Below are 27,934 nucleotides of genomic sequence, written 5' to 3' on the forward strand. Positions count from 1 at the left end.
GAAAGAACGACGGCTCTGTAGGCGGGAAGCACTACTTCCACTGTAACCCGGGCTACGGAGTGCTTGTGAGGCCTGACAGGATTACCCGGGGGGGTGCCAAACGCCGGCGCCAGCAGCAAAAGCGTCGTAGTGCCAACCTGTCCGGGTCCAGTCCAAACTTGGCAGCTCTCACCGCCCTGGCGAAAGGTGAGACGGGATCGGCCGGCCGCAGCAAAGGGGAGAACCGTAAATCGTGGAACACTTGAAATGTGGCGTACTTGTGGAAGTTTAATGTAGGATTCAGAATCTGGGCCTTCACTGTGAGAGTTGCTGTGTGAACGGCTGGTATCACTTCACTGACAAATGCATCAATATTGAATGTTTTAAGTAGAGATTTACAGAAAAGTATTTATTTTAGAGACATTGAAAACCACAGAAGCACATTCTGCAGTGTTGTGCAGAAGTCCAGCAGCCTTCGAAAGCCTACATGAATCATGGCTCAGCTGTTTAGAAGCTTCACATAAAAAAGGTTTCCTGCGTTAACAAGTACTGAAGATGAGAACTGTATAACAACTTCTCTGAATTTTTAATACTGTGGAATGAGCTCACTAGATGACACTAATTCCAACTTGAATGCAATTTTTTAAAAACATATTTCCTTTTCTTGTCTTTTAACATTATTACGCTGTTTGCGGATGATATTTGTGTATTTGGAGCATGTGAGTGGACTACTGTGCCTAAACTACTGCTCAACACGAGTGCCTTGATCATGTCCAGCCAAAATGTTTCCTGCTGGAACTCTGACAAGTGTTGATCAATGAGATCGAACTGGTTCTAGAATGAATGTTTCTACTTTTACACAAACTTGCACTCTGATTACTACAGTAATAATAATATCCACTCTAAATAGGTTGTCTTCCTGCCGAGCATGTGTGTCGATTGTTTTAAGAATTTTTTTGTGTGTGAGAAAATACTTGGAGAGGGAAAATTAAGAGTAATTTCTGATTCATAAAGTTTTTTATATATATATATTTACACACATGTGCATTTAGGCAATTCAATTTGACTGCTTTGGATGCTTATTTATTTGAAAATAAAGACAAGATATTGATTATTTGATGTTTCTCTTTTCTTCGGACTGGATGAAAGACGAGATGGGTAACGTCATTGATATAGCTTTATTCTCTTGTACATTTTATATATATATATATATATATCATACTAAAATAAACACAAGTTAAAAAATGGACAAAGAAACTGTACAAAAAAATGCTTATATACTACATCTTAATTACAGAACAGTCTACTGTCCAAAAAAGGCACTAAATTCTGAAATGGGCATTACAGTAATTTTGAACTTAACTATACTTGAGATTGATAAAACAGCATTCAGTCCTTGTTCCTAAGTGATGGTGGGATGAACCGGGTGGCATTTCACTTGAAGACATCAACCGACACGTAGCCACACCGTAAGTGGACGGCTCCGTTCTGGTAAGCGTCCACCACGCACGCACACACACCCACGCGCACACACACACACTCACAAACCAGTAGTTTGACAGATCATGGCATGTCAAAGTTAAAGGCAGACATCTGAATACGAGTTATTGAGAGAAAAATCTCTGAACGCACTTCTGCAGTGTTCCTCCCTTCATTAACCTGAACCGATCTGGTTGGTGTGTAGACACGCTGACATCCATCACAGATGGGACACGATGTGTGACGTGTTAATGCTACACCAGCCCCACCGTGTGTATAACCGTATCGTAGTACACTGGTGGAGGTTACAGTTCAAGCTTACTCATCAATACTTTTCATAAGGTGCATCTTTGTTGGCCATTTCATGAAACTGTTGCTCAGTCGGACAATGGAGGACAGCCAAATGCTAAAACGATAATAGAAAAATAAGTTTGGTAAAATGAAAAAAAAAAGCATTAATTTAACTATAAAGCATGTTTCATTTCAAAGCATATCATTCGTCTTTGTACATTACCATAAAAAAAATTAGCATAAATACATACTTTTTTCTATTTTTTTTAACCACTTCCTTTAAAAACCAGTTTTGTTTTTTAAGCTTCTTACAAGCGGAAGCTGTTGATTAGCTTTTCTAGACCAGAACCCAGCATGGGGAGTTATGAGCATGGAAAAAGAAAAAAAAAACTCAAGTTAAACACTTTCAGTGTTGTAACATGTAACCTGGTTCATCGCAAACATCAAATCATTTTAGATATGAAGAATCACAAGATATGTTTTCCTGCCATGAGGTGTGTTTTTTTTTTTCTCAGTTCTCCAAAACCATTGGACAGTCTTGCATGTACCCGGTGGCCTAAACATTTTATTCACTTATTTATTTATTTAGGTAAAAAAGTATTAGCATGAGTATACTTAACATGAAGGTAGAATGGAGGCATAAAGGCAGGGGGAAACGCACAGCTAGCCTGACTTTGTCCAAAAATATCTCCTCACTTTGCATCTTGAATCTTGAGTGAGCTCATACATACATTTTTTTCCTACAGAAAATATTAGCTGTATAATAGCCATACAAAAAACAAACAAGATTTTTAGATCACAAACATATCCAAAGCAATATAAACTAACAGAAAACACTGAGTTTTTAAATCTTTTGATGTTTGATCTAGCCTACCATAGCATAGCCTCACCTTTCTCAAGATCTCTAACTGTGTTCTGCTGAATTCAGTGCCATCTGCCATAGTTGATGGCACTAAAGGAGTGCCATAGTTGCCACTCTTAAGTTAACAGTTTAACACCTATAATTGTCAACTGGCCTAGCTACCTCAGCAGATAGCCCAACTAATTACCCAGCTAATGTTAGGTTGTTAGACTTGTGTAAATCTAAAGAGCAAAACAGCAAAAAGCTAGAATATTCTGAATACGAAATTTTAAATAAGAACTAAATTTAGTTTTAGTTGAGTTTGTATATTTTTACTTAGGTTTCTGTATCAAAGTCATAAATGTTAAACATTAGAAAACAGTTTAAGCAGCTGAATGTGCTTCTCTGTATTGAATAAAAGCAATTAGCTCATCTCTCCAAGTTAATTAAAATATGCCATCATACAATACGGTCCCACATGGTTGTAGTTTGAGAAGTTTTGATGCATCAGAAACGCAGACTACTTAAAACTGCCATCAGGAATAGTGAGCGTCTTTTTTCCTGAAAAATATTCCATCCTCTTCGTCTCCAGTATTAAAGTCTGAGAACAAGATGACTACAAAAACAAGAGTGGTGAATATTAGCTTAGCAGTGGTTAGCAAGTGGTTTTAGTTTAGAGCCCATTACAGGCTTAGATCTGCTGCTTCAACTATTTCAATACTGGATCAAATGTCGCCATTAAGACATTATCTTGTGTTTCCTTTAGTGTTGCAGCTCATGGGAAACGGTGGATGCCGCCACATGCCTGAGGCTATCAGAGCAATTACAAGTTTTCAATGAGCCATGGCTGACCAACCTGGATGAGAAGCTGGATAGTTCCAATGATGTGTTGAAGTCTAATGTAATCCTACAAATGGAGCTACTGACACCAGTTTGATTCTATGGGAGGATTCTGAATGGGTGCTCCATTTAAAAACGTGTTCACTTTTCCTTGACCCAACTAAAAAAAAAAAAAAAAAAAAAAATACATATACTGAACAAAAATATAAACACCCCATGTCAAATATTGTTGCCATGTAGAGTTAAGCGCTATAAATGAGCCTTATCTGACATTTTATTGCACAAATGTAATATTTTTCTCTTGATTTGTGTATAATTTTTACTCCAACTTGCTGTCAGTGAGCATTACTCTGCGAGTTGGTTTTTTTTTACCCAGTGCATGTCCAATGGGTAAATGTAGGAAAAACAAAAGGAGAGAGTTGGCAACCAACACTAGAATAAGGGAACTATTTAGGGTTACATTGGCTTAACTTATTACCAGATTACTGGGTTCAGCTTTACATACAATCCATAGTTTCGCTGTATTCCAGTTACTGCAGACGTAACCGAGTCGGTTTTGACGTCAGACCTGAAATTTTTAAGCTTTACTTTCCATAAGCAAACACTGCTTTTCATTTGTTCAGGTTATAGTCATGGGCACCACATGTGGCAGCAATATTTCAATTCACAGTCAACCTTATAAGTGGTAACTTTGGGTAGCTGGAGTTGCTCCCACTTTCCCAGGGGAAAATCTGACTTCAGAGGAGAGTTGCAGTCGCCCCTCTGGTTGGGGAACCAGGAAATAGGAATTTAACCAACTCCATTTGAACCCCAAGATGGAGCTGTGGTGCAGTGAATGATGCAGGCTAAGCCCTAGCATAGAGACTCAAACCGTCAATCATGGGAACTTTTGCACCACTTCCTGTCCTTTGGACAACCCAACCATTTATCAACACTAAAAGCAATTTTTGGGCAATGCTAGGCTAGCAGTTTTCCCTGACTTCTTGCCACAATATAATGCAGTAGAGAGGAAGCTAGGCTCATCTACACCCAGGGTTTTGGAGAACTTTCATTGAGGACGACAAGAATCCAAGACACTTGAAGTGACTGGTTCCCTTCAACGCTTCCCTTTGAGGTTATTTATAGGTGAAATAGAAAAAATAAAATAAACAGAAGTGTGTAGAGTTCTTTGATATTTATCTCCAGTGTGGATTCAGTCTAATTCAATATTTTCTGTATATATAAAAAAAGCACATAGCTTACATTATTATCATTATAAAGAGGCAGCGTCACAGAAGTAGTAAATAGCTTAGGGGTATAATGCAAGTGCCTGCCAATACCTACCAGTCCAGACACAGGGCTGCTGTAGTGTCCAGCCTACTGCAGCTGGAGAGGCTTCACTGAACACTGAGGAGGAATCGACACCAAAGGAGTTAGAGGTCACTTTGGGTTCACTCAGCACAGAGCCACTTCCTTTGGCATGGATGGCATGGAAAACAAAAGCAACTGTCCCCTTACTGGACATCTTGGGGAAGTTGATTCGTCCTTTTACTCCGAGGGGAGTTTAACATAAGAGATTAGAAATAAAAAAATAAATAAAAACCCTGCTGCAGCTGCTGTTGGGTAGAAACTCGAACTGTGGAGATTTTGTTTGTGCGCTTTGGAACGGTGGGATGTGAACAACCACCTGTGGGGAGGTAAGGCTACTTCTTAACAGACATTTTGCAAAGTTGGTTTGGTGTCAATCGAATGTAGCAGCGCGACTGTGAGGGAAAGGAAAGCAGAACTTCGGTAGAGGCTGACCGGACCCGCGCCGGGGTCAAACGATCCCCGCCGGAGAGGAAGAGGAGGAAGAGCTCTTCATCAGCGGACGGCTCCTCTTCTGATGCACTGCACTGCGAAGAGGTGAATCTGAGGGTGTAGGTAGTATGTCATGAGGTGAGGGTGACTGAGAACCTTTAGAAGTCCGTTATATATACACAGTGCGTCGTTTGTTTGTTTTTTCTGAGGTTGAGGTGAGACTGAGGTTCGGCTCAGTCGACCAGGCTGCTGAGGGAAGGAAGAGGAGAGAAAAACTGAAGAAGAGGTATCCTGTTTTGGGAAGGGAGAGGAGTTCCTGGGAGAACCGGTCCCAGAGAGGAGCCACCGTTAGGCGGCAGGTTCACAACTGGCTGCTGCTTCTTCTGTCACAAAGCCTACAGTAGCAACGTCCGCCAGCTGGGTCAGTATAGTGAGTAAAATAGGTTGCGGAGGGGGGAGGAGAGTTGGGGGTAATCACTGTTTTACATGGAAGTTCTGGGAGGAGCGGAGACGATTTTACTAAGTCGGATTATTGTGGTCTTTTTTTTTTCTTTTCTTTTTGTCTTTTTAAACTCTCCCTGTCGTCCCCTGTCTCGACTGGGCTTTGTTCCCTCGCTCCGTCCCGGTTCCTGAGCGCTTCATTCATCCTCCAGGGACTCGGTCTTGATGTCGTTGGGCACGCCTCCGGTTCTGGACAGCGCCAAGATGGTGTGGTTGACGGCGGCCATCTCCACGGCCAGAGAGATGGGGTCCTGATGCTCACTGTGAGCTGCACCGTCATCCTAACGGGGGAAAATTAAAACAGGATGTCTGATGATCAACTCTTCATAAGCTGCAGCTGAAGACCTGAGTCGATCCTTTATCAGCTTTATCAGCTTTCTTTCTACAGTTTGTCACATAATAATGCATCTTTGTGTGTTTCATGTACATTTCAGAGCTTAAATGATTTGCCCCCCACCCATCATGAGGACACCAGTGAATCTAGCCCTCATTACATTCTCCTCCCAGTTACCTGTGTAGGTGAGGTGGGCTCCAGGCGGTAAAGGCCAAACGGTCGGCTGAGAGGTCTCTTGTCGAAGTAGGGCAGGTCGCAGGCCTGAGAGGGGGAACAAACAGAGACGGCTCACTGCCTTACTTCTGCTTCCATTTGTTCCAACAACAGGAAGGCTTGTTAATGAGGGCAATGCATCAGAGTGAAGCAAGTGTACTTTTTCTATATTTAGTGAAAGCTGACTACAGAGTTTCGTGAGGTAAGCAGCAGTTGAAACGCCGCAGCTCGTCTTTTTATGTTCAGGTTTTATGCCAAGCACACAGGCTGCTGCTTAGTTCTGTGTGTGTGTGTGTGTGTGTGTGTGTGTGCATGCCACTCTACCTGCTCTGCAAAGTCATTCCCATCGATGTCATCGCTGTTGGAGTGTCCACCTGGACTCTGAACGTCTATCCCATGACTCTCCAGGATTGTTGCTTCTTGGAGGAAGAGGATGGATTATCGGTTTTACGGCGAACAGTCAGTTCATCAAATATTAAATATTAAATGTTCGTTAGAACACAAAGTGCTCTGCTAAGCAATTGCCGCCCTCGTTACCAATATTAGCTCGTCTCTTGATCTCCTTGCGCCGGTTAGCGAACCAGTTGTAGACTTTCAGGGAGGTCACCCTCTCCAGATCAGACAGCTTCTTCCCTATGAAGTAAACACACAAAGTGGTCTTGCTTTAACACGCCTCTTAATTAATGGAAATAGTTTTCAGAATGTTTAGATTCACAGAAACGTCGCTGTCGGCATTTGAGATTCTTTCTGTCGCAATTTCTGACGCACTGAAGTCTGAAAACAAAACGCTGCAGTACATTTTACGCCCTTTACCTCTGTGTGACCCACAGAGACGGCTACATTCCTTGGCACTACAGGTAGAGACAGACGTTCACACAGTGTTCAAGCCAGTTAAAGCTGAAACATTGAGAAAAAAAAAAATCTCCAATTAATGGATGTTAAGGAATCAATTTGGGTACCAAGAAACAGAGTACCTCTTGTTTCTTCCCTTAGAGACAAGAAAAGGAAGTAAAGCATTTTAAGTTGAACTTCACTTCAAATAGAACATAGTTTCTAGATGTTTATGATTCGCAATCTTTTAGCCACTTTTTAAGACCATTATGAATAGAATTTAGGAACTGTATTGTGACAAATGTAAAAAAATACAAATAAAGTTTACTGGTTGGCAACAAGAGCGAACCAAAGGCGAAGACAAACCAACCATCCAGCCAACCAGTGATAAATTTGCTCTTAAACATGATAGAGGTAAAAAAAAAAAAAATGCTAGTATGCTAGCTAGCACCTAGTTACCGCTAGCTGCTACCTCAAGTTACAGAATGCAGTGAAGACATTTGTATACGACTCAAACTTTGAGTAAAGTCCTGTGAGAAAACAGAAAACTAAACAGAATACGCAAAATTAAATAGTCCTGATATGACAAAACTTAAAACTTGTGATTAATATATTTAAGGGCAAATAATTTTCACTTCTGATTGAATTGAGGACTTCTTTAGGATGTGAAGACACGCCCCGTTTTCAGTCAATTGCTAACCTTTCAAAATGAAAGGAAATAGTAAAGTGCTAGCATAACTTTGCAGGTTAGGACAAGTTTAGTTGCGTCTAAACCATACAGGACAAACGTCACCACCGAGGCTGAACTGGAGCACAGCCAAAAACAGAATATGACTTATGTGAAATAAAAGTTGATTTACTCTTTAGTGAGGAGTTGTTAGTGTCGCTTACCTGGTTTCTGAATAACAGCATTGCAGGCGTTGGCTATCTCCTCTCTTTTGGCTTCATCTGGGTACTGGTTGTCATTGAAGTAGCTGGAAATAATAATCACACCGATTCATTTAATTTCACAACAACAAAGGACAATATCAACAATATTGTTGGGCTGATGTTTGATATTGCAGACACTGGAAGTCATTTCATTTTCCAGACTGCCTTTTACTCCTATAGGAAATAACCGCGGCGTTATGAAGCCGTCTCCTCCACCCTCACCTCTCCATCACAGCCAGGCACTCCTTCCTCCAGGTGAAGCGGCTTCCCCGACGCAGCCGGAAGGTTCCGGGGGCGGTGGCGAGGGGCGGCGGGGTTTGCCTCCACTCCATCTCCTCCAGAGGCAGCGGCGCTGGCCGCATGTTCAGAGTGGCACCTGGAGCAGCAGCAGAACCGGCGATCGGTTACAACGGGACGCGCTGCACAGAGAGCGAAGCCGCTCGTCTGGGTGCAGGTGGGTTCGTGGTCAGGAGACGCAAACTGAAATACAGTGGTTTGGGTAACCAGAGTGGTAAATGGGGAGCACATGTTCTCCCACGGGAAAGAACAAGAACTGCAGAGCCACTAGTAGAAACACAGTGCGTTGCTGTATCAGTAGTCCCATAATGTCTTCTTTTATTCCTTATTATGGAATAAAAGAAGATCTATACGGGTCAATACACAACCAGCGCCTCCAAGTAGTCAATAATAGAATGATAGAATTATTGAAGTTAATATTCTCTGCCACTGGAGCTTCCTCAAGCATTCAGCATCTGGAAGTGAGTCAGACTTCATCAATGCAGATAGAACACCAGCTTAGCATAGCATTAAAATACGCAAGTAGCTGCATTTCCATTGAACATAAAACTTTGCAATTTGAAATTCTGAAAATTAATATGGAAATACCAATTTTGAAAAAAGCGACGTTTTCTGATAAAACGTTTTTGCGCTACGATGAGGTGTTTTTTCAGCCGCATCGAACTTTGTGTATTTCGCAAAACCGCAATGGAAACACCGTTTTCACATCACACCACTTCGTATACTTCCTTGGATTATGTAAACATGCACAGCTGACTCCAGAACTGGTCATTTTGAAGTGTTGAATATGGAGCTCTTATGTAAAAATCGCCAACAACAATTTCCCAAAAATGCTGCACATGCAGCCACTCCCAGGTATTTTTGGTTCCATTAAATATTTCTAAATGATATTGTATAGTTTATCCTAAACTGCACATGAGGGGATACCATATTGTAAATATTTTGATCTCGACATGTATGGGCTGTTGTTTTCTAAAATTGTAAAAACCTGTTCAGGTGTGTGTGCTAACATTTAAGATGTCTCATCTTGTAGAGGTGAGATCAGCGTTCATCTCTGCATTGCTGACTCCTCCAGCTCATCTTATTACACACTGTAATGAGAAACTGCATCCGCTCAGGAGACTAACATTTCCACGCTAATGCTTCCTAAGAAAAGACTGAGAAGAGCTCCACTTCCACCGTGACGTCACATTTCCTCGTCTAAAAATCTGAAAATCTGCCCCGGGGTTCTTTTGAACCCTCCGTGTTACCTGGTGTGGTTTTCTCCAGGATGTACCAGCGGTAGAAAGCCCTCTTCTTCTGCTCGCTCAGGTCGGAGCCGTGCTGCAGCAGCCAATGGGAGATCCTGCTCTGGCTGATGCCTGGAAAGCAAAAGGCAGCCGTGTGTCCAATCACAGCGCCGGAACAACGCGCAGATAATTAGAAAGCAGAGACCAAAGGGGCATAGAGGAGAAGATGAGTGAGGGTGAAGTGTTTTTCTCCCATCTTGGCTCTGATTTCACCTCCTCCTCCAATCACAGCTGGCAATCACAGAAATTCACCTCGACGTCTTCGGTAATTTACAAACAATGCCTCTTATTTAGCTTCCACGTCTGATTCTGCTCTTGGTTTAATTATAGATGAACGCTATATGAGCCGTAGATGGGAGTTTTAGATAAGGCTTTAGAGTTATGCGTGACGGATGGGACCGTTTTCCTTTAGGCAAAGTCAAAGAATGCATTTTTTTTCCCCCTTTGGTTGATAACATCTTTGTTCATCACTGCAACTCAAATCCTGACATGCAACAATCTAACAGTTAAACGGCAACTAGGTGGTCTTAACCAAACCAGGGCGCCATGTGGGGTCTGCATGCGTTCTACATACATGGTGCTCTGGTCTCCTCAGATACAGAGATACTGTTAGAAGCATTTTATTTCTATTTTTAGGTGTTAAAATGAAAAAAAAAATTAAAAAGGCAAAGGACTAAGATGGATGGAAAGTCACGTTTTATACTTTTGTGAACTATTGGGACAATATAACAGCCATGAGGGAAGATTATTTGGATTTAGTTATATTATCAAGGTTTTCTCCTCTTCAGTTTAATTCAACCTTTACAATCCAAAGAGCCATTTTGTCCTCAGTCCAGAAACAAATAAGCTGCTTAGAGCCAGAAAACAACTTTATACTTTTAGTAAATAGCTACCAAATAAAATTTGCCAACTTTTTTTTTTTTTTCCCCCCAAAAAACCAACATTTTATTTCTATTTTAGGTGTTAAAATGAAAGGAACAAAAATCAAACTAACAAATATGGGTGCAAAATTAAGTAGAAAATATTCGCTTTTTTTTTTTTTTTAACTAATCAAAATTATTACTGGGGCTTTTGTTGAAGAAATTAAACAAAAATTATTCTATATAAAATAAATAAATAAAAACATTTATTATTATACCTGTATTTAATGCAGTGGTGCACCGATAGCAAAGCTTTACAAAGACTGACCTGGCGATTACGATTTTGGCCGTTGCAGATTTTCTTTTTGTCGGAAATGTTGCCAAATATAGTAAAAAAGTCGCTGAGTTGGCAGCAGAGTGGATTCATGTGCTACTAACCGGTCACTTGAGCCACGACAGCCTGAGAAATCCTCCGGTTCCCCAGGAAAGCTTTGATCTCTTCTTTGACCAGACTGCTGTCCCGTCTGCAAACAGAAACACAGCAACACTATTAAAACGTAGACCGGGATACAAGCAGCAGGAACGGAAAACGGCAATAAGAGCCTGAGGTGGAATAAGTGTCTGAAGCTTATGCTAAATTATAGATGTCGTTTTTGCACTTTTAAAGTTTAAAGCGGAGTTTGGTTCTAAAACAACATCCTGAGATTGGATCATCTCCCAGAGCTCGGTTCAATCCATCGTCTGAACAGAGAGAGTAAGAAACCAACATCTGCTGCAATCAATCGGCATGGCAACCAGGGCATTAATTAGATAAGCAACCAAGGTAACACTGAAGGAGCTGCAGAAATGAAAGAATCTGTTAGAGCAGTTTTATTTTCACACCTGATAGTCCATTAGGCTGGGTTTGATCAAGGATCAAAATTGCAACATTTTTATGTTTTCATACATTGTGTCAAACGAACCAAACACTTTGAAAAACCTGTTCCCCTCCTCGCCTGTGGTGGCGCTGCACAAAGAACCACTGAAGGAAACGACATGAAAATCTCTGAAGACGACACTGAGCTCAAACTCCTGAAATGTAAACAAAAATGTAACGGCGTCAGATTTCAGCAGTTGTAGGATTTCTTTTTTCTTTGGTGTGAGAGCCAGACACATTTCTCCTGCTAGCGATAGGCTAGTGCATTTGTTTTGGTTGCTCTTACCCAGAGTGCCCTGCGCTGTAGTCCGTTTCCTGTTTATGGAGCTGTCTCCAGTCCTCTTGGCGTTCACATATGCATTCAAACTGCACCGAAGTTCACTTCAACCAAACAGAGACCCAGGTTTGTCGGCAAACCAGAGTTCGATTTTTTTTTAGTCTACCCACCATTTCTACAGTGAAACCCAGTTCAGGCTTTCAGAGTGTTGGAGGTTCACATTCCAGTCGGATCTACAGTCAGAGCTCTAATAGAACAGCTCAGATCAAAGTCCAGACCCGAATCCAAATGAAAATGAGGAACAGACGTCCACAGATCCATCCTGTCTGAGCTTGGGTCTACTACATAAAACCACTCAAACATGATTATAGTTTCAAAATCCTCCAAGGGTATGAATACTTTTCCCCAGACGTCACAGCTGTCATTCACGAGCCAATAATTAAGTCCTCCCGTTTTATTCGGGCCTCCATTTTGACAGCTTCGCCACGGTTTTGTTCCTTTATGCATAATGAGCGCCGCGTTCCACAGGAACACAAAGGCAGCCGCTCTATAAATGGAGACGCAATCAACGTGTTTTCAAAATGTCTTCAAGGCGACATTTCCACCGACTTAATAGGGAGGAGGGGGAAAAAAAGAAATAATAAAATAAAAACATGCAGAGACTTGCAGGAGAGTGCAGTCACACAGTGTACCCACCCTGCCTTCTGGCATCCAGTCAGCCCCTCTCCTCCACTTTTTCTTCTACATATATATATTTACAGATTCGCTGGCGTAGGACCGCCGTGGCCCCCCGACTCGCCTCAGGGGACGGAATGTGTTCAACGTTTGCTGCGTTTATCCATAACAACACGTAGAAAAGTTGATGTCTCCCACAGGAAGGCCCCGCCCCCCCCGCCCAGCTCCAGGCGAGCTCAGTCGCAACGCAGTGCGCCCAAGAATCCTCGACCCGAGAGCGCGTCACGACTCTCGACGTCGATATATACATCCTCCACGTTGTGCTCTTGTGGCGCGGCTAAAATTAGAGCCTGGAGAAGAAAAAAAAGAAAAGCTGCTTGTATTGACACCAGCAAATCAATGTAGCAAGAGCTGCTGTACAAGACAGAGGAGGAGGAGGAGGATGAGGATGGGGGTGCCAACATAAAGGCCCGACCCCTGCAGAGGAGGAAATATGCAGTTTAAAAGAGGAATGAGAAGGGCAGCCAGGTTTTGTTGACAAGTTAAGAAAAATCAAACTGAATCGGCGTCAAAGCAAAGGTGTTTGATGTAGACTTATCTTTTAAAAATTAGTGTCCATCTTCTTTAGTTTTGTTTTAATTTAAAAAAGGAAACTTTTTGTATTTAATTAGGGCAAAATGAACAAAGTAAAATCTTCATAAATTAGGCCATTCATGATGAATTTTACTTGGTGACAAAACGACAATATTGTTTTGTCATTTAAGTGATGTAAAGCTAACGGCATGATGGTATGAATTCACCTTCTTTAAATTCTGAAGACCCCAATGATGAAGGAAAACCTTGGACTTGGTGTTCCCTCGCCCGGACGCGGGTCACCGGGGCCCCACTCTGGAGCCAGGCCTGGAGGGGGGGCACGATGGCGAGCGTCTGGTGGCCGGGCTTTTACCCATGGAGCCCGGCCGGGCTCAGCCCGAAGAGGAAACATGGGCCCCCCCTCCCATGGGCCCACCACCCGTGGGAGGGGCCAAAGGGGTCGGGTGCACTGTGTGATGGGTGGCGGCCAAGGGAGGGGACCCTGGCGGTCCGATCCTCGGTTGCAGAAACTGGCTCTTGGGACGTGGAATGTCACCTCTCTGGTGGGGAAGGAGCCGGAGCTAGTGCGTGAGGTCGAGAGGTTCCGGCTAGAAATAGTCGGTCTCACCTCGACGCATGGCTCTGGTTCTGGAACCAGTCTCCTTGAGAGGGGCTGGACATACTTCCACTCTGGAGTTGCCCAGGGAGAGAGACGTCGGGCAGGAGTGGGCATACTTGTTGCTCCCCATCTCGGCGCCTGTACGTTGGGGTTTACCCCGGTGAACGAGAGGGTAGGATCCCTCCGCCTACGGGTGGGGGGACGGGTTCTGACTATCGTTTGTGCTTACGGGCCGAACGACAGTTCAGATTACCCACCCTTTTTGGAGTCCTTAGAGGGGGTACTGGAGAGTGCTCCTCCTGGGGACTCCCTTGTTCTGCTGGGGGACTTCAACGCTCACGTGGGCAACAACAGTGAGACCTGGAGGGGCGTGGTTGGGAGGAACGGCCCACCCGACCTGAACTCGAGCGGTGTTCTGTTGCTGGACTTCTGTGCTCGCCATGGATTGTCCATAACGAACACCATGTTCAAGCATAAGGGTGTCCATATGTGCACTTGGCACCAGGACACCCTAGGCCGCAGTTCGATGATCGACTTTGTCATCGTTTCATCGGATCTGCGGCCGTATGTCTTGGACACTCGGGTGAAGAGAGGTGCGGAGCTGTCCACTGACCACTACCTGGTGGTGAGTTGGCTCCGGTGGCGGGGGCGAAAGCCGGTCAGACCTGGCAGGCCCAAACGTGTTGTGAGGGTCTGCTGGGAACGTCTGGCGGAATCCCCTGTGAGACGGAGCTTTAACTCCCATCTCCGGCAAAACTTCGAACACGTCCCGGGGGAGGTGGGGGACATGGAGTCTGAGTGGACCGTGTTCCGTGCCTCCATTGTCGAGGCGGCCGATCGGAGCTGTGGCCGCAAGGTTGTCGGTGCCTGTCGCGGCGGCAACCCTCGAACCCGTTGGTGGACACCTTCGGTGAGGGATGCCGTCAGGCTGAAGAAGGAGTCCTATCGAGCCTTTTTGGCCTGTGGGACTCCGGAAGCAGCTGATGGGTACCGGCGGGCGAAGCGGCATGCGGCTCGGGCGGTTGCTGAGGCAAAAACTCGGGTGTGGGAGGAGTTTGGAGAGGCCATGGAGAAAGACCTCCGCACGGCTTCGAGGCAATTCTGGTCCACCATCCGGCGTCTCAGGGGGGGGAAGCGGTGCAGCACCAACACTGTTTATAGTGGGGATGGTGTGCTGCTGACCTCTACTCGGGACGTTGTGGGCCGGTGGGCAGAGTACTTCGAAGACCTCCTCAATCCCACCAACATGCCTTCCACTGAGGAAGCGGAGCCTGGGGACTCTGGGTTGGGCTCTCCAATCTCTGGGGGCGAGGTCGCCGAGGTGGTTAAAAAGCTCCTCGGTGGCAAGGCCCCGGGGGTGGATGAGATCCGCCCGGAGTTCCTTAAGGCTCTGGATGTTGTAGGGTTGTGTTGGTTGACGCGACTCTGCAATATCGCATGGACATCGGGGGCAGTTCCCCTGGATTGGCAGACTGGGGTGGTGGTCCCCCTGTTCAAAAAGGGGGACCGGAGGGTGTGCTCCAATTATAGAGGGGTCACACTCTTAAGCCTCCCTGGCAAGGTCTATTCAGGGGTCCTGGAGAGGAGGGTCCGTCGGATAGTCGAACCTCGGATTCAGGAAGAGCAGTGTGGTTTTCGTCCTGGTCGTGGAACACTGGACCAGCTCTACACCCTCAGCAGGGTCCTGGAGGGTGCATGGGAGTTCGCCCAACCAGTCTACATGTGTTTTGTGGACTTGGAGAAGGCGTTCGACCGAGGGAAGCCCTGTGGGGGGTTCTCCGGGAGCATGGGGTACCGGGCCCTTTGATACGGGCTGTCAGGTCCCCGTATGACCGGTGTCAGAGTCTGGTCCGCATTGCCGGCAGTAAGTCGGGCTCGTTTCCGGTGAGAGTTGGACTCCGCCAGGGCTGCCCTTTGTCACCGATTCTGTTCATCACTTTCATGGACAGAATTTCTAGGCGCAGCCAAGGTGTTGAGGGGATCCGATTTGGTGGCCTCAGGATCTCATCTCTGCTTTTCGCAGACGATGTGGTCCTTTTGGCTTCATCAGATCGTGATCTGCAGCTCTCGCTGGATCGGTTCGCAGCCGAGTGTGAAGCGGCCGGGATGGGGATCAGTGCCTCCAAATCCGAGGCCATGGTCTTGAGCCGGAAAAGGGTAGAGTGCCTTCTCCGGGTCAGGGGGGGTGTCCTGCCCCAAGTGGAGGAGTTTAAGTATCTCGGGATCTTGTTCACGAAGGGGGGAAGAAGGGAGCGGGAGATCGACAGGCGGATTGGCGCAGCGTCTGCTGTCAAGCGGGCGCTGTACCGGTCCGTCGTGGTGAAGAGAGAGCTGAGCCAAAAAGCGAAGCTCTCGATTTACCGGTCGATCTACGTTCCCACCCTCATCTATGGTCATGAGCTTTGGGTCATGACCGAAAGAACGAGATCGCGGATACAAGCGGCCGAAATGGGTTTTCTCCGTAGGGTGGCTGGGCTCTCCCTTAGAGATAGGGTGAGAAGCTCAGTCATCCGGGAGGGACTCAGAGTAGAGCCGCTGCTCCTTCACATCGAGAGGAACCAGTTGAGGTGGCTTGGGCATCTGGTCAGGATGCCTCCTGGACGCCTCCCTGGTGAGGTGTTCCGGGCACGTCCCACCGGGAGGAGGCCCCGGGGAAGACCCAGGACACGCTGGAGGGACTATGTCTCTCGGCTGGCCTGGGAACGCCTCGGGATTCCCCCGGAGGAGCTGGAAGAAGTGGCTGGGGAGAGGGAAGTCTGGGCCTCCCTTCTGAAGCTGCTACCCCCGCGACCCGACCTCGGATAAGCGGAAGAAGATGGATGGATGGATGGATGGATAAATTCTGATGAACACCGAAACCAGAAGGCATTTTAAAAATCCAGAACAAACAAAAGCAACAGAAACGATCAAATCAATTCGAAAGTCTAAAAATGTAGAACATTTTAAAATAGGGCTAATAGACCAATTCACCAGACTGGAGACCAGCTTTGATAGAAATGAGAAAAAGAAAAATGGATAATGAAAATTGAAATTTAAGTTTTAATTTATCACACAATCAATTGATTTATTGTTTACTGCGACAGGTAGAACAAGATATTTAATACAATACCAATTATTGTCGCTTTGCATTCCATGTCTATCCAGGAACTTTTACTCAAAAAAAGCTGACTTGCCTTCACCTAAATGTGCTTTTAATTAACTTATTAAATGTGTCTAATTACAGCAAGCATCTTCAAAGGAAAAGGTTACTATATTTTGATTTTATTGGTCAGAAATGACTACATTGGTTCCAGTTTTTTCCCTAATGGATACCAAGAGAATGTGCAAGATTTATCACTTTGATTTCTGCAAAACTCTTAAAGTTTTGTATAATTTACACATCTCTTTCCAACAACAGCAGCAGCAACAAAAAGTCTACTTTGAGTATTATTGAGTAGGTATAACAGAGCCGTCTCCTGCTCTACATAATGTGCAGTCTAAAGCAGAATGAGTGACGGGACGGGAGGAGCGGCGCCCAGGACCCGATCGTACGGCCGTGTGATAATCAGGATGTAGTGTGAAGCGCTCTGAAGGAAGCAGGAAATGACTAACACGTGTACCGTGATAGATGAGGAACACTGAACCTTTCAGGGCTAATGGGCCTAATTAACTCCTCGCCATGTCATATGATAAGTGGAGTTTCGTTCTCTGTTCCCAGCTAGGTGCGGGGCAGAATCCTGCCTTATCCAAAACCAAACAGCTGCGTTTGTTTTATTTGTTTTGGGGTTTTTTTTGTCTTAAATCATCTACTCTCTGAAGTTGAAACCGTTTCAAAATGCGTCCCAACTTGCTTCACTAATATTTAATCAGCGCTCGTGCTTCAAGGCTGTACTTGCACCCAGCAGAGCTTTCTCATTTGTCAAAATGTAACTACGTGACCTACATAGGCCTCGCAGGAACTACGGATGATCTGCGTGATCCGTTTTAATGACGCTCGCACATTAAACCCCCCCCACGAACGGCTGCGGCTACTGGAACCATTTCCGCTGACAGAAATCGTCTCCAGAGAAGATGGATTCCATAATGCAGCCGGACTGGCGTGGCTTAAAGAGCAGCACCTCTTCATACGCCTAAAGGTTCAACTCACTACACTGGATCCACCGCAAACGTGTACATGCTTTTTAACATGTCGTCATCTTTAACAGTTTACACTGGAAGGGTTTATATCGAAGCATATTCTTGTGTTCTGGGCTGTTCAAACAAATTTAGTTAAATAACAGCAAGCAATATATACTTTGTTCTCAAATAACAAGGTTGGGTTTAAAATTAGTGGAGAGATTGTGTAGCTGCAAATTCAATTTAAGAGAGCTTTAACAGGGCCAATAATTTTATAAGTGGTAGTATGTCTGTCATCATCAAGTGGATATAATTAAAGCAAGGGAGGAGAAGAAGAAGAAGAAGAAGAAAAAAGGCCTCTAGAATGGGAAGTTATTACAAAAACTAAAGTGACTTTTTACATCTTAAATGGGGCGGTACTATGTGTTTTCCAGGCACAACGACATTTTATAATCAAAATATAACCATGTCACCTTCAGTTATTATAAAATATGACTTACAAAAATATTACTTCCTGATTTAGCACCTTGAAATTGGGTCTCTGTCTCTTTAAAAACTCCTGCTCTTTCTGAAACTCCGCTTTCTGGAAGTCATCGCAACATGGCTCCTCCATTAACCCTTTAACAACGTTTTTACCAGCGTTGCACTGAGAAGTTAGCCGACATGAGCTCAGCAGATGTGCTGTTCCACCAGGTGTTTGCTAATTGCTGCTGGCTAGTCTGAAGGAGCTGAGTTGGTGCTGCTCTGTGAGGCAGAAGCTCAGAAACGGCAGCTAAGAGGAGGAGCTTAGTCCTCCAAGGCAGAACTCGCTCCACCTGGGCGTTTAGCACAGCTGAGTGGTTGCCATGGAGATTAAAGGATTTCTCAAACATTCATGAAAGAATCAAGGCAACGCTGCATGTATCTTTTTAATTATGTGGAGCTCAAAAAAGGTTTACTTTACATAATACTGCCCCTTTTAACTCAGAGGAGCAGTAAGAAGGTCTGGCAGATGTTCATTTAAGCTCTGAGAACCAACAGAATGTCATTTCACATTTCTGCTGTTTTGTTATATAATCAACTTCTTCCATTTATGAGAGGAAAAAAGGCATGATTCATAATGATATCGCATAGGTTGATACTCAAAGTAAAAAAAAAAAAAATAATAATAATAATCATATTGGGACATACCTAATAAGAAGGCCTCTCTTTCAGAGACTGTGCCGTCTGATGCACAAAAATAAATGCTTCTATAATTCTAGAAAAAAAAAAAACTGAGCTAAACTTCTGATTGTTGCGTCTCTATGCCTCTACCTCCAGACAGAACTGGTGTGATGCTGAAGCGACGTTTTACTGAACACGTTGTCTTGGCTTTGAAAAGAAATAATGGTGCTCCAACACCAGCTGCACTTCAGCAACCCTGAAAGAAAATGTGCTTCTCTCGTTTTTCATCATGAACCTTGGAGCTTAGAAAAAAAGAGCCATCAATTCCACGCTATTCATGATGAAAATGCACCGAGAGTAAAAGCAAAAATAATGAAAAAAACAACAAAAAGGCCTTTGAAGCTGCTCTCAGAAGCACTTTATGTGTTCATCTGCCTTATTCTGTCAAGGTGTGGGAGAGAAAGTAAACAGAGACCAAATCCCACCAACCCCACATCCAGCTGCCACTACCACTCACCTCATCAGCTCCTCCACCTTGTCGTCTACGTCCAGGTCTTCTTCTGCGGCTTCGAAGCCAAACGCCCTTGACGCCGCCGCGCTGTTCACCGGGTAGCGAGGCGGGGACAGCTTCCCGTTGGGCGTGGCGGCCAGGCTGTCCCGTCCGTTCTGCGACAGCACCACCAGCGCCACGGGCGATGGCAGCACAGCCGAGGGCGGTGGCGGCCCGGGGGGCGGGGACGTGTCGTAGCTGTTGCTGGGTGACGGGGACAGCCCTCCGCCACTGTTGTTGAACTGCGTTTGCGTGGCCGTGGAGATCTTGGAGGTGGTGGACGAGGCGACGGCGGCGGCCACGACGACGAGGGAGGAGGAGGAGTGGTCGCCGCTTTCGCCGCCGTTGCACGTCGCCGAAGAGGAAGAGGTGGTGGTGGTTGTTGTTGCCGAGGCAGTGGCGTTATTGTTGAAGGATGTGGCGGTTGTTTTGGCAGCGGAGCTGTTGGCCCCGCCTACGAGGTAGGTGGACGAGGAGGAAGAGGAGGAAGAGGTGCGGCGGCCGAACTTGTCGCCGTGCTCCCGTTCCAGCCGGTCCAGAGTGTCGAGCGCGTGCAGGATCTCCTGCTTCGTCATGCCGGTGCGACGCAGCCTCTGCAGCAGGTCTATCTGCTCGATGGTGAAGCGCGGCTCCTCGCTGAAGTCGGACATCCTGCTGCTGCTGCTGGGCAGGAAGAGACAAACAGGAAGCACAGGCGGGAAGTTCAGGAAACTCACAGGCTGACAACGTGGGATCACACAGGATGTCGGAGGACAAGAAACAGTCGCATCAGGGGGAGAAAAAAAAGAAAAATAATGGGAGGAGTTTAAGGGATGATATGTAAAAAGGAAAAACACAAGGAGGAAAAAAAACAAAAAACAGCAAGAGTTGATAAGAAGAGAAGAGAGCAAGATAAAGAAGTGTGAAAGAAAGAGAAAAGGGAGGGGCAAGGCAGAGGCAAAAAAAAATAAATCAGCTATTTTTGGGAAGCGGCAGGCAACACGCGCAGCCTGCCAGAGTCACCTTGACAGCTGATGCTATCTTAACATTCAGACTGTCGTTCTTTAAGAGCTGCTCCATAATCCCCGCGCTGCGCCGCCACCCACGCTGGATGCTTTTCATAAGCAATTTGCTGGACTCCAAATCAATGTCTCTGGAAACAGACTGCGGCAGATTTTTTTTAATGTTTTTTTTTTTTTGCAGTTTTCGGCTGCGGCCCAGCCTGCGTTGACATGACGACTGCCTTAAAAAATAAAAAATGGGGGTGACCGGCTCCTCGCTACAGTTCTGTTACTGTTCAGAGTGGGAAAGCGACGGGAATACGTCGTTAGTCATCTTGGAGGTCACAAATAAAAGAAGGGTGCAGTGAAAGTATTCACACCCGTTTTTTTGTTGGAATTGGATGTTACAAACCAGAACCAAGTTCTGCACACTTAGAAAGTGGAAGGAAAAGAAATCCATTGTTCCTGATTCTTTACTTCTTAAATCCGGATATGATTTAAGGGTTTCAATTCCACCCCCTTTACTCTGATACCTTAGAAAAAGGTTCCCACCAAGACAACCTAAACCAACAAGCCTAGAGAGAAGAGCATCAATCCTAAATCTGATTTTTTTTTTTTTTTGGCTAATATTCGACCCACAGCAAACGTTTTGACAGCAATTTGAACAGCCCAACTCCAAACCTTTCACCCAGCAAAAAAGACCAGATAAATAAAATCAGATTGTTGCCATTTTATACAGCGCTTACAGTCTTTAATATTCCTTTATTTAATCAGGTAAACCCCGTTGAGATCTAGATCTCATTTTCAAGAGGGACCTGAAACAAACTTCACTCCCCGTCGGGGAATCGAACCCCGGTCTCCCGCGTGACAGGCGGGGATACTCACCACTGTACTAACGAGGAGACTCTTTAACGGTTATGTTGCATTTATTCTCACGTAAACGACTTTGGCGTCATTTTAGTGAGATGCGCGTCCTAATTCTGCACCAGAAGAAACCAGACGCGGCAAATCGGGATGCAAACAACGGATGAAAAGAATAACTGTGTCTAGGCCTGTCACAATGAGCAGCAACATTAATCACATAATAAATTAAATATAAGCTCAATCATTTTTCTCTTTTCTCTCTTTCTACCAAAAACTGGTTGACAAAAGTCTTCACTCTGGTTCTTTGGTCTCGACTCGTCATTTTTGTTTACATAAACTTCATAATTTCAGTTGTTTAATCTGTTTTGTTTATGTTTGGATATTTAAATTGTCTTCCTATTCCAGTGTTAAATGTTTATTAGAATGTCAGATTTATTGATTTTTGAGAATATGTTCTTGCTTTATTACGCCATAAGCATCACATGATTAGAAAATGGTCTCAAAACAGCAATATTATCGTTTATAACATTAACTTCTGGCACATTTCAACATCTATTGCTATTGTGACAGGCCTAACTCTGAACTTATGAAGTCCGTCAGTGAAGCGCATCACATCACATCACAATCCCACCACCAATCAGATTTCCCTACAATAGTTGCAGTCAAAGCTCCATAAAAGGCCCGTTGCTATTGGTTGTGCTTTCTTGTTTTGTCTCTTGATCTTGTGCCAATCCTGTCAACTCAGATTGCTGAATAAACTCTAAAACGGATCCCATATATGCCGCTGCGTGACGTCAACGTTCTTCTGCGCATGCAAGTCGGTTGGGCTGCAGAGCTCCACGGCTCAGGTGGAATAATATGTCGACGGGACCACAAGGTGCTTCCTCTTTCAACTTAAAAGTTTCAAAATTCCCGGATGGAAAAAACAACAAAAAAAATGTGATAAAAATAAACACCTCTTCCAACTGTGAAACTAGCCTCAAAGTTGTTCACTGCATATATGATAAGCAGTGAACGTCTCGGGGATAAATCATGAATGGAGGACTCCTTACAGTATATAGCTCATTAAACTGATTTCCCATATAATTCTCTGTTGAGTATTATATGGAAAATCACCTATTAGTGAAAGTTCCTTTAATGCTTGAATGAATATGAACAGAAATTGATTTTCTGGTGGGTTTGCATTGCAAACACTAGTTAGCAAGAGCTTCCATACAAACATATGGAATGGTATATGGTATATGGAATGGTTTAGATCAAGGCATAAAACATCCTTTTCTTTAGCTGAGAAATCAAGCGCTTTGTTGTTTGAGGGATTCTGTTCTGCTAAATAAATTCACAAAGGTGTCCCACAAACAAACCTGAGGATTTTGAATAAATGTGCGCTCTGATTAAGCATTACCCAAGTTAAGCATTCACTGGTTTTGCTAGTCAAAAAGATGTCCTGTAGAAGAAAAAAAAAAAAAAAAAACAAGAAAGGAAAGTCAGATTGGACCCTGTCAAGAATGCAAGGTTCAATCTTTTTTCTTTTAAAATAAATCGTCCACTTCTGTTCCACTGTAAGAGATTTAAATGTATGACCCTGATAAAAAAGAAAAACAGACAGAAAAAAAACAGAATTACTTTATTCATCCCAGCAGGGAAATTATTTCGCAGTTACAGCAAGAATTTTTTATACACAGATTAACACACACACGATGGGAGCTGCGTCTGCAGGCAGCCAGCTGAGCCGGCGCCATTTTTTGAAGGAGGACATGCGCGGCAAAGGTCGTCGGGACCGGGAGTCGAACCCGCGACGTCCGCGGGTCTAAGGCCTCCAAATGTGGGGCGTGCTAACCCCCTGCGCCACCACAGCACGCCCCATGTCTCCAAACAGGAGATCCCTCAGAGTATTTGGTTTGATCATGAGTCAGGTCACTGAAACACGGATCAAGACATCAATCAATAGAACCAGGCATCAATTTGAGTCTTCATTAACTGATCAATAATGAAATTATAGAAGTGATTCATGCATTTTTATGATTGGCCATCTTCAGAATTCAATAATAATGCCAAGCAATCTCGTTAAATAAATTGGTACAAACTGAGTACATGGGTAAAAAAATGGCTCTTTTGGAAAATCCTAAAACTCAAAAACGCATTGGAGAGTTGAAAAAGTTATTTTTAATTTTCATTTAGTTTTCCCAGACATTTATTTTTACACATTTTTCTGACAATGATGAGTGGACATCTCCACTGCATAAAAATATGTCTAAAGATAATATTTCTATTAATATATACATTATATTGAAATTATAATTATATCCTCATGTTATTATATGATAATATAAGCTCCTTAGACATTTCTTTTTAGCAAAATTTTTGGTTCACTTTGAGATATTTCTTTTAAGCTCTCATTTATTTATTTAATTGTTTTTATCCATTGTAAATGCTCATTTTGTTTTGGCATCCCTTAGATATATTATAAATAAAATCCATTATTATTCTAGATATGTTAAGCTGCTTTCCGACTTGTAAACTTCTGATTCAGTGCTCTCACAGTTAAGAAAACATGGCCGCATTTCCTAATTTTAACTTAAAAATCCAAAAACTGGTAAACGTCAGCTGTTTGTGGAAGGACAAAAAAAAAAAAACTTCTGGTGTTTTTCCAAGAATTCGGATCACTTTAAATTGTTAAGTAGCATTTATTATTATTAATTATAATTATTATTTTTAAAATAACAACTGGTCACATAAGGTTTTCTTTTTTATAATGTTCCACTTTTGAGTATCTGTACCTACACTGAACAGCAACATAAAGAAAAAGTAAAGAAGTTCCAATTATGGCTTTTGGATCGTCAACCCAAAACCAGTGGGCACCATTTGAACTCCTTACCCCCCTTCCTAAACTTCCTACATACGCCCCTGTTGGTGGTGGATAATAATGCCAACTTCAGCGAAAAATAAATCAGAGGTTCAGGTTTCTGACACAAAACACACACGCTCAGTTATACGCTCCTCGCCTCCCTCCGGTTCTGTCCGAACCGACCTCCTCGGTTCGTGGTGCCTGCTCCATCCATGTGTTTTTGTTTTGCTGACTATGTGGCCCGCAGTGACAGCGCCAATGTGTCGCTCTGAACGGCGGGGCTGCAGGCACGCCGCCCCGGGCGTTGATGCCAGTTTTCACGCCCTTTGCCCAAAAAGCCAACGACGAGGGAAGGTTTTCGCACCAAATTGAGCCAAAATAAGCAGCACAAACATCATATCACACACATTGCGACACGTTTTGCACGTCCGACTTTACTTCATTAATGCGGTCCCGTTTCTGAATTGGTCCTGACAAACAGTCCGCTGGCACCACAGAAGCCGCCAGCCAACCAACTCAACCCGGGTTATTTCGATCGCAGCGAGCCTTTCAAGTAATTAGCATAATGTGCTAGCCGTGCCAAAGCCGCTCCTAGCTGCCTTTAGTTAGCCGCCGTCGCTGGCTAGCGAGCGTTTCATATTAATAACATCACTTTCAGTGTTGGAGACAGTAAAGTACATGACTTACCTCGGTTCAAATAGTCCACTTCACCATTTAACTTCAAAAGTAAAGCACAAGCCAAGCGGTGTCTTTTACTGCTGCCGAATTATAACGCAGTTTGATGGCAGTGCCCTGCACGACCCTTTTCCAAGGATTTCTAATCAGAGGCGAATTATTTGCCTCTCCGCTTTGTCTGTCTGACAACAGCCATATTGACAACTAACACCTTCGAGGAGCGCAGAGGGAACTGTAGTTTTACCCCCACAAAGGCCTTTACGACGCGCGGCGGCGTTCTCCAGGCGAAAGACTACAAATCCCGGGAAGGAGAGCGAGGTGGAGCTGATCTACAGCTGTCACATCAGAAACAGCCCAGCAGCAGGGCACCGAGCAGCGCCAGGCAGCCAGGAGGAAAGCTTCATATGCTCCACAAAAAATGTAGGAATGTCTTCCTGTCAGTACATTTAAAAAAAGGGTAAATTACACTTAATATTTTAGTGAAGTGGTATGAAATTAAAGTTTGCTATCAAAAGAGAAGACATAGTAACACAAACTAATTAGAGATGAGGTGAAAGCAGACAACCACTGAGCACCCCTGTAATGTCAGAGTTTGATACAGGCCTTATGAAAGCGTATTAGTGATTTTATTCAGAAAACAAATTACTGCTTTTATGCACTAAACCGCCACCAGGAGCTAAAATAAATAACTATAAAATATGTTTTTATATTTGATCCAAAAGAATGTTTCATTATTTGATTATGTTCTGGTCACTCCCTCTGCTATTTTATATGGAAAAATGTGGAAGAGGATTACTGTGATTAAGGGTGATTTTTTATTTTTTTTTATCTCAGAACTCTGACTAATATTTTTCTAATTCTAGATTTAATTTTGAAATTGAAAAGAAAAAGTGTGGCCTTAACCTCCTCTATAGTTTTATGAGAACTGATAGAGCAACATAAAGTGGAGACCATGTTTTCATAACATTCTGGACAAGACAGATAATGATGATGACTGCAAAACTTACTTGTATAATATTTCAGAATGCTAATTTGTTGTTTTCTAAGGTGTTTGCATTGTAAATAAACCAGAAAGGGAGTAGAAGGTTTCAGAGAAAGCAGGAACACAAAAGAAAGCTCTGAGGTGGAGCTGCATCTCGAAGGCGGGGCTAGGTCCACCAAGGTGTTTTACACAGTTGAATGGTTGCTATGGAGGCTAGAGGATTTCTCAGACATGCATGAAAGAATCAAAGCAACTCTCCAGATGTGTTTGCTATGAGGAAATAATATTATAACATTATGTAAAAATAAAAATAAAAAAAACATTTTTCATAATACTGCCTTTAAATAATCTAATGTTTAGGGGATTGCCTTACATCTGGGGGACAATCGTCTAAACTTTAAACAGATCTGAACTAAATTGAGAATTTTCAAACCAATAAAGAAACTGAATCCAAAACTAGCTTAAATGAAAGTAATGGTAATGATGCCATGAATGTTTGTCACCATGGGTTCTTTACCCATGGGGACTCAATAACTAATATCTACCAATCAGAGATTAGTTATTGATTGTTAAGAGATTGTTGGACTCTAACAATCAAAATGCCTCAAAATGCCTTAAGTGCCATTTTGAGGCATTTTGCTTAATGCCTCAAAATGGCATTAAGAAAGTTTCAGTTCTGAATTATTTTTATTTACAAGCAGTCCTATTGAAGTTCAGGTTAGCTAAAAGCTATGCAATTTGGATGTTTTGAAACATATATTTTAGTTTTGTTATGGATGTGCAAACACCAGGTTGTTGACCCAGCTGTCCAGCAGTTAAAGGGATGAAATTAAATGAGGTTTAATCGTACAGAAACCAGGTGGCTAACTTAGTATGCAAATAAATCGGACGCTTCAGCTGAAAAACAGAGGTCACTCGTGTTAACCATTAATATTTTTCAGCCTGCACCCGTTTTGCATTTGCAGAGCTGGTGCAGTTGCATTTTATTGTTCTGTTTTCTGCCCTGCGGACACGCAAGCTTTAACTCCATTTGGCTTTCTCATTTAGCTCTAAGTTACCAAGTTCTATCAAAGATCATCAGAAACATTTGACTTGAAAACAGGCATCTACTTAACCACAAGAACACATGCATGGAAATCTAAAGAAAGGTAATGTCGCTGCTTGATGTAAACATATAGCTAGTTATCACTAACACGTAAAGAAAGTTTATAAGGTCAAATACTTTCTCCACATAGACCCAGGGTGGTTTGAATAGCTTTTCCCCTTTCGTAATAAAACATTTTTTGAAAGCTGTTTTTTTTTTTTTTTTTTATTTCCTTTGTGTATTGACATTAAAATGTGCTTGATCGTGTTTTGTAAATGTGAGGCATGACAAAAAAAAAAACAAAGAATAAATCTTTAAGGGAAAAAAACCCCATAACAACTCTCGACACTGCATTTTGTTCATGTTAATTTGGAATAAAAATCCGAGCGGTTCAGCTGCAGTCTTGTGGTTATACCGCCCCCATGTGTCCACAAACAGAAATACACTGCTCTGCCACCAGGCTTGTACGCTATCTTCTATGTGACCTCTTAAATTACTAGTTTACAGACTTTACATGAAACATGGTCATTCAAAACAGTAACAGACATTTACATCAAAACGCGAACTGAAAAATAAAGCATTTTGTCTTTGAGCTGAGACACATTTACCTCTGAAGTAAAAGTACGCTCTCTAAAATCTGGCTAAAATAAATTGCTCAAAACTAGGCAGACAGGGTTATTTTTCAAAATTAAATTAGTCATTTTTATTCACTTCCATCCATTTATATTTATTTATTTATTTATTTTCTGGTTTTCAGTGAATACGGAGTGAAAGATTGGCTCGAGATCTATTCCAGGACAACCACGTCTTGCGCGCGCTCTACCAACTAACTGTTTACATTTTTAAATGAATAATTACATCGCCAAAAATGAAATACTGCTACAAATTGATCACTTTTCTGATCTCCAGGAAGCAATAAGGTAAACTACTCCCTTTTTAGTGCCCTTCCCAGTTCCCTACAGCCCTCCCTGCGCTGCACAGACCTCAGTGCGCAGCTGCCCACCCAACATGGTTTGATGATTGAACTTAGGCATCCGGCATTAACTCCATCTGGACGACCAGGAATACTTTCCCCTAACCCAGTTCTGGCCCCGTCCCTGCGTTCGGCTTTCAGAGCCTGTGGCGACCCTTGTGAGTAAGTAGCTCGACGGTGAAAGGAGCCGCTGTTGTTCAGCCAGCAGCCAGCTGTTTT

At 43.5% G+C, this 27,934-nt stretch overlaps 3 protein-coding genes and 1 non-coding gene across 15 annotated transcripts in view; 2 read left to right on the plus strand and 2 right to left on the minus strand.

Annotated features, from left to right (window-relative positions):
* The window catches only part of LOC114158903 (kinesin-like protein KIF13B), a 36,585-nt gene extending 35,492 nt beyond the window's left edge, over positions 1–1,093 (plus strand). For all 6 annotated transcript variants that reach the window (XM_028040816.1, XM_028040814.1, XM_028040815.1 and 3 more), the window contains one exon: positions 1–1,093. In XM_028040816.1, the coding sequence (XP_027896617.1) occupies positions 1–245 (245 nt within the window). In that variant the 3' untranslated portion in view covers positions 246–1,093.
* hmbox1b (homeobox containing 1 b) lies at positions 629–24,909 on the minus strand. 5 transcript variants are annotated; one of them, XM_028040824.1, is made up of 10 exons: positions 24,689–24,909; positions 19,280–19,969; positions 10,903–10,988; positions 9,566–9,676; positions 8,241–8,394; positions 7,980–8,062; positions 6,795–6,890; positions 6,582–6,676; positions 6,222–6,305; positions 629–5,991 (listed from the first exon to the last, which is right to left on the minus strand). In XM_028040824.1, the coding sequence occupies exons 2-10, from the start codon at positions 19,960–19,962 to the stop codon at positions 5,848–5,850; spliced, it is 1,536 nt and encodes a 511-aa protein (XP_027896625.1). In that variant the 5' UTR covers positions 19,963–19,969; positions 24,689–24,909; the 3' UTR covers positions 629–5,847. The 5 variants fall into 5 exon arrangements, with proteins under 5 accessions (XP_027896625.1, XP_027896626.1, XP_027896622.1 ...); XM_028040825.1 differs by having other exon boundaries at positions 6,582–6,673; positions 19,280–19,972; XM_028040821.1 differs by having other exon boundaries at positions 19,280–19,972.
* On the minus strand, positions 21,123–21,194 carry trnad-guc (transfer RNA aspartic acid (anticodon GUC)). The gene has a single exon. It is a non-coding gene; the product is annotated as a tRNA-Asp (tRNA).
* Positions 24,910–27,704: 2,795 nt separating the features above from the next.
* disp1 (dispatched homolog 1 (Drosophila)) overlaps positions 27,705–27,934 on the plus strand; it is an 84,187-nt gene continuing 83,957 nt past the window's right edge. For 2 of the 3 annotated variants that reach the window (XM_028040052.1, XM_028040050.1), the window contains exon 1: positions 27,705–27,877. The gene's annotated coding sequence lies outside the window, so the exon portion shown is untranslated. The remainder of the gene's footprint in view (positions 27,878–27,934) is intronic. The other variant, XM_028040051.1, reaches the window with a different exon arrangement.

This window comes from Xiphophorus couchianus, chromosome 15, assembly GCF_001444195.1.
Source record: "Xiphophorus couchianus chromosome 15, X_couchianus-1.0, whole genome shotgun sequence".
Lineage (NCBI taxonomy): Eukaryota > Metazoa > Chordata > Actinopteri > Cyprinodontiformes > Poeciliidae > Xiphophorus > Xiphophorus couchianus.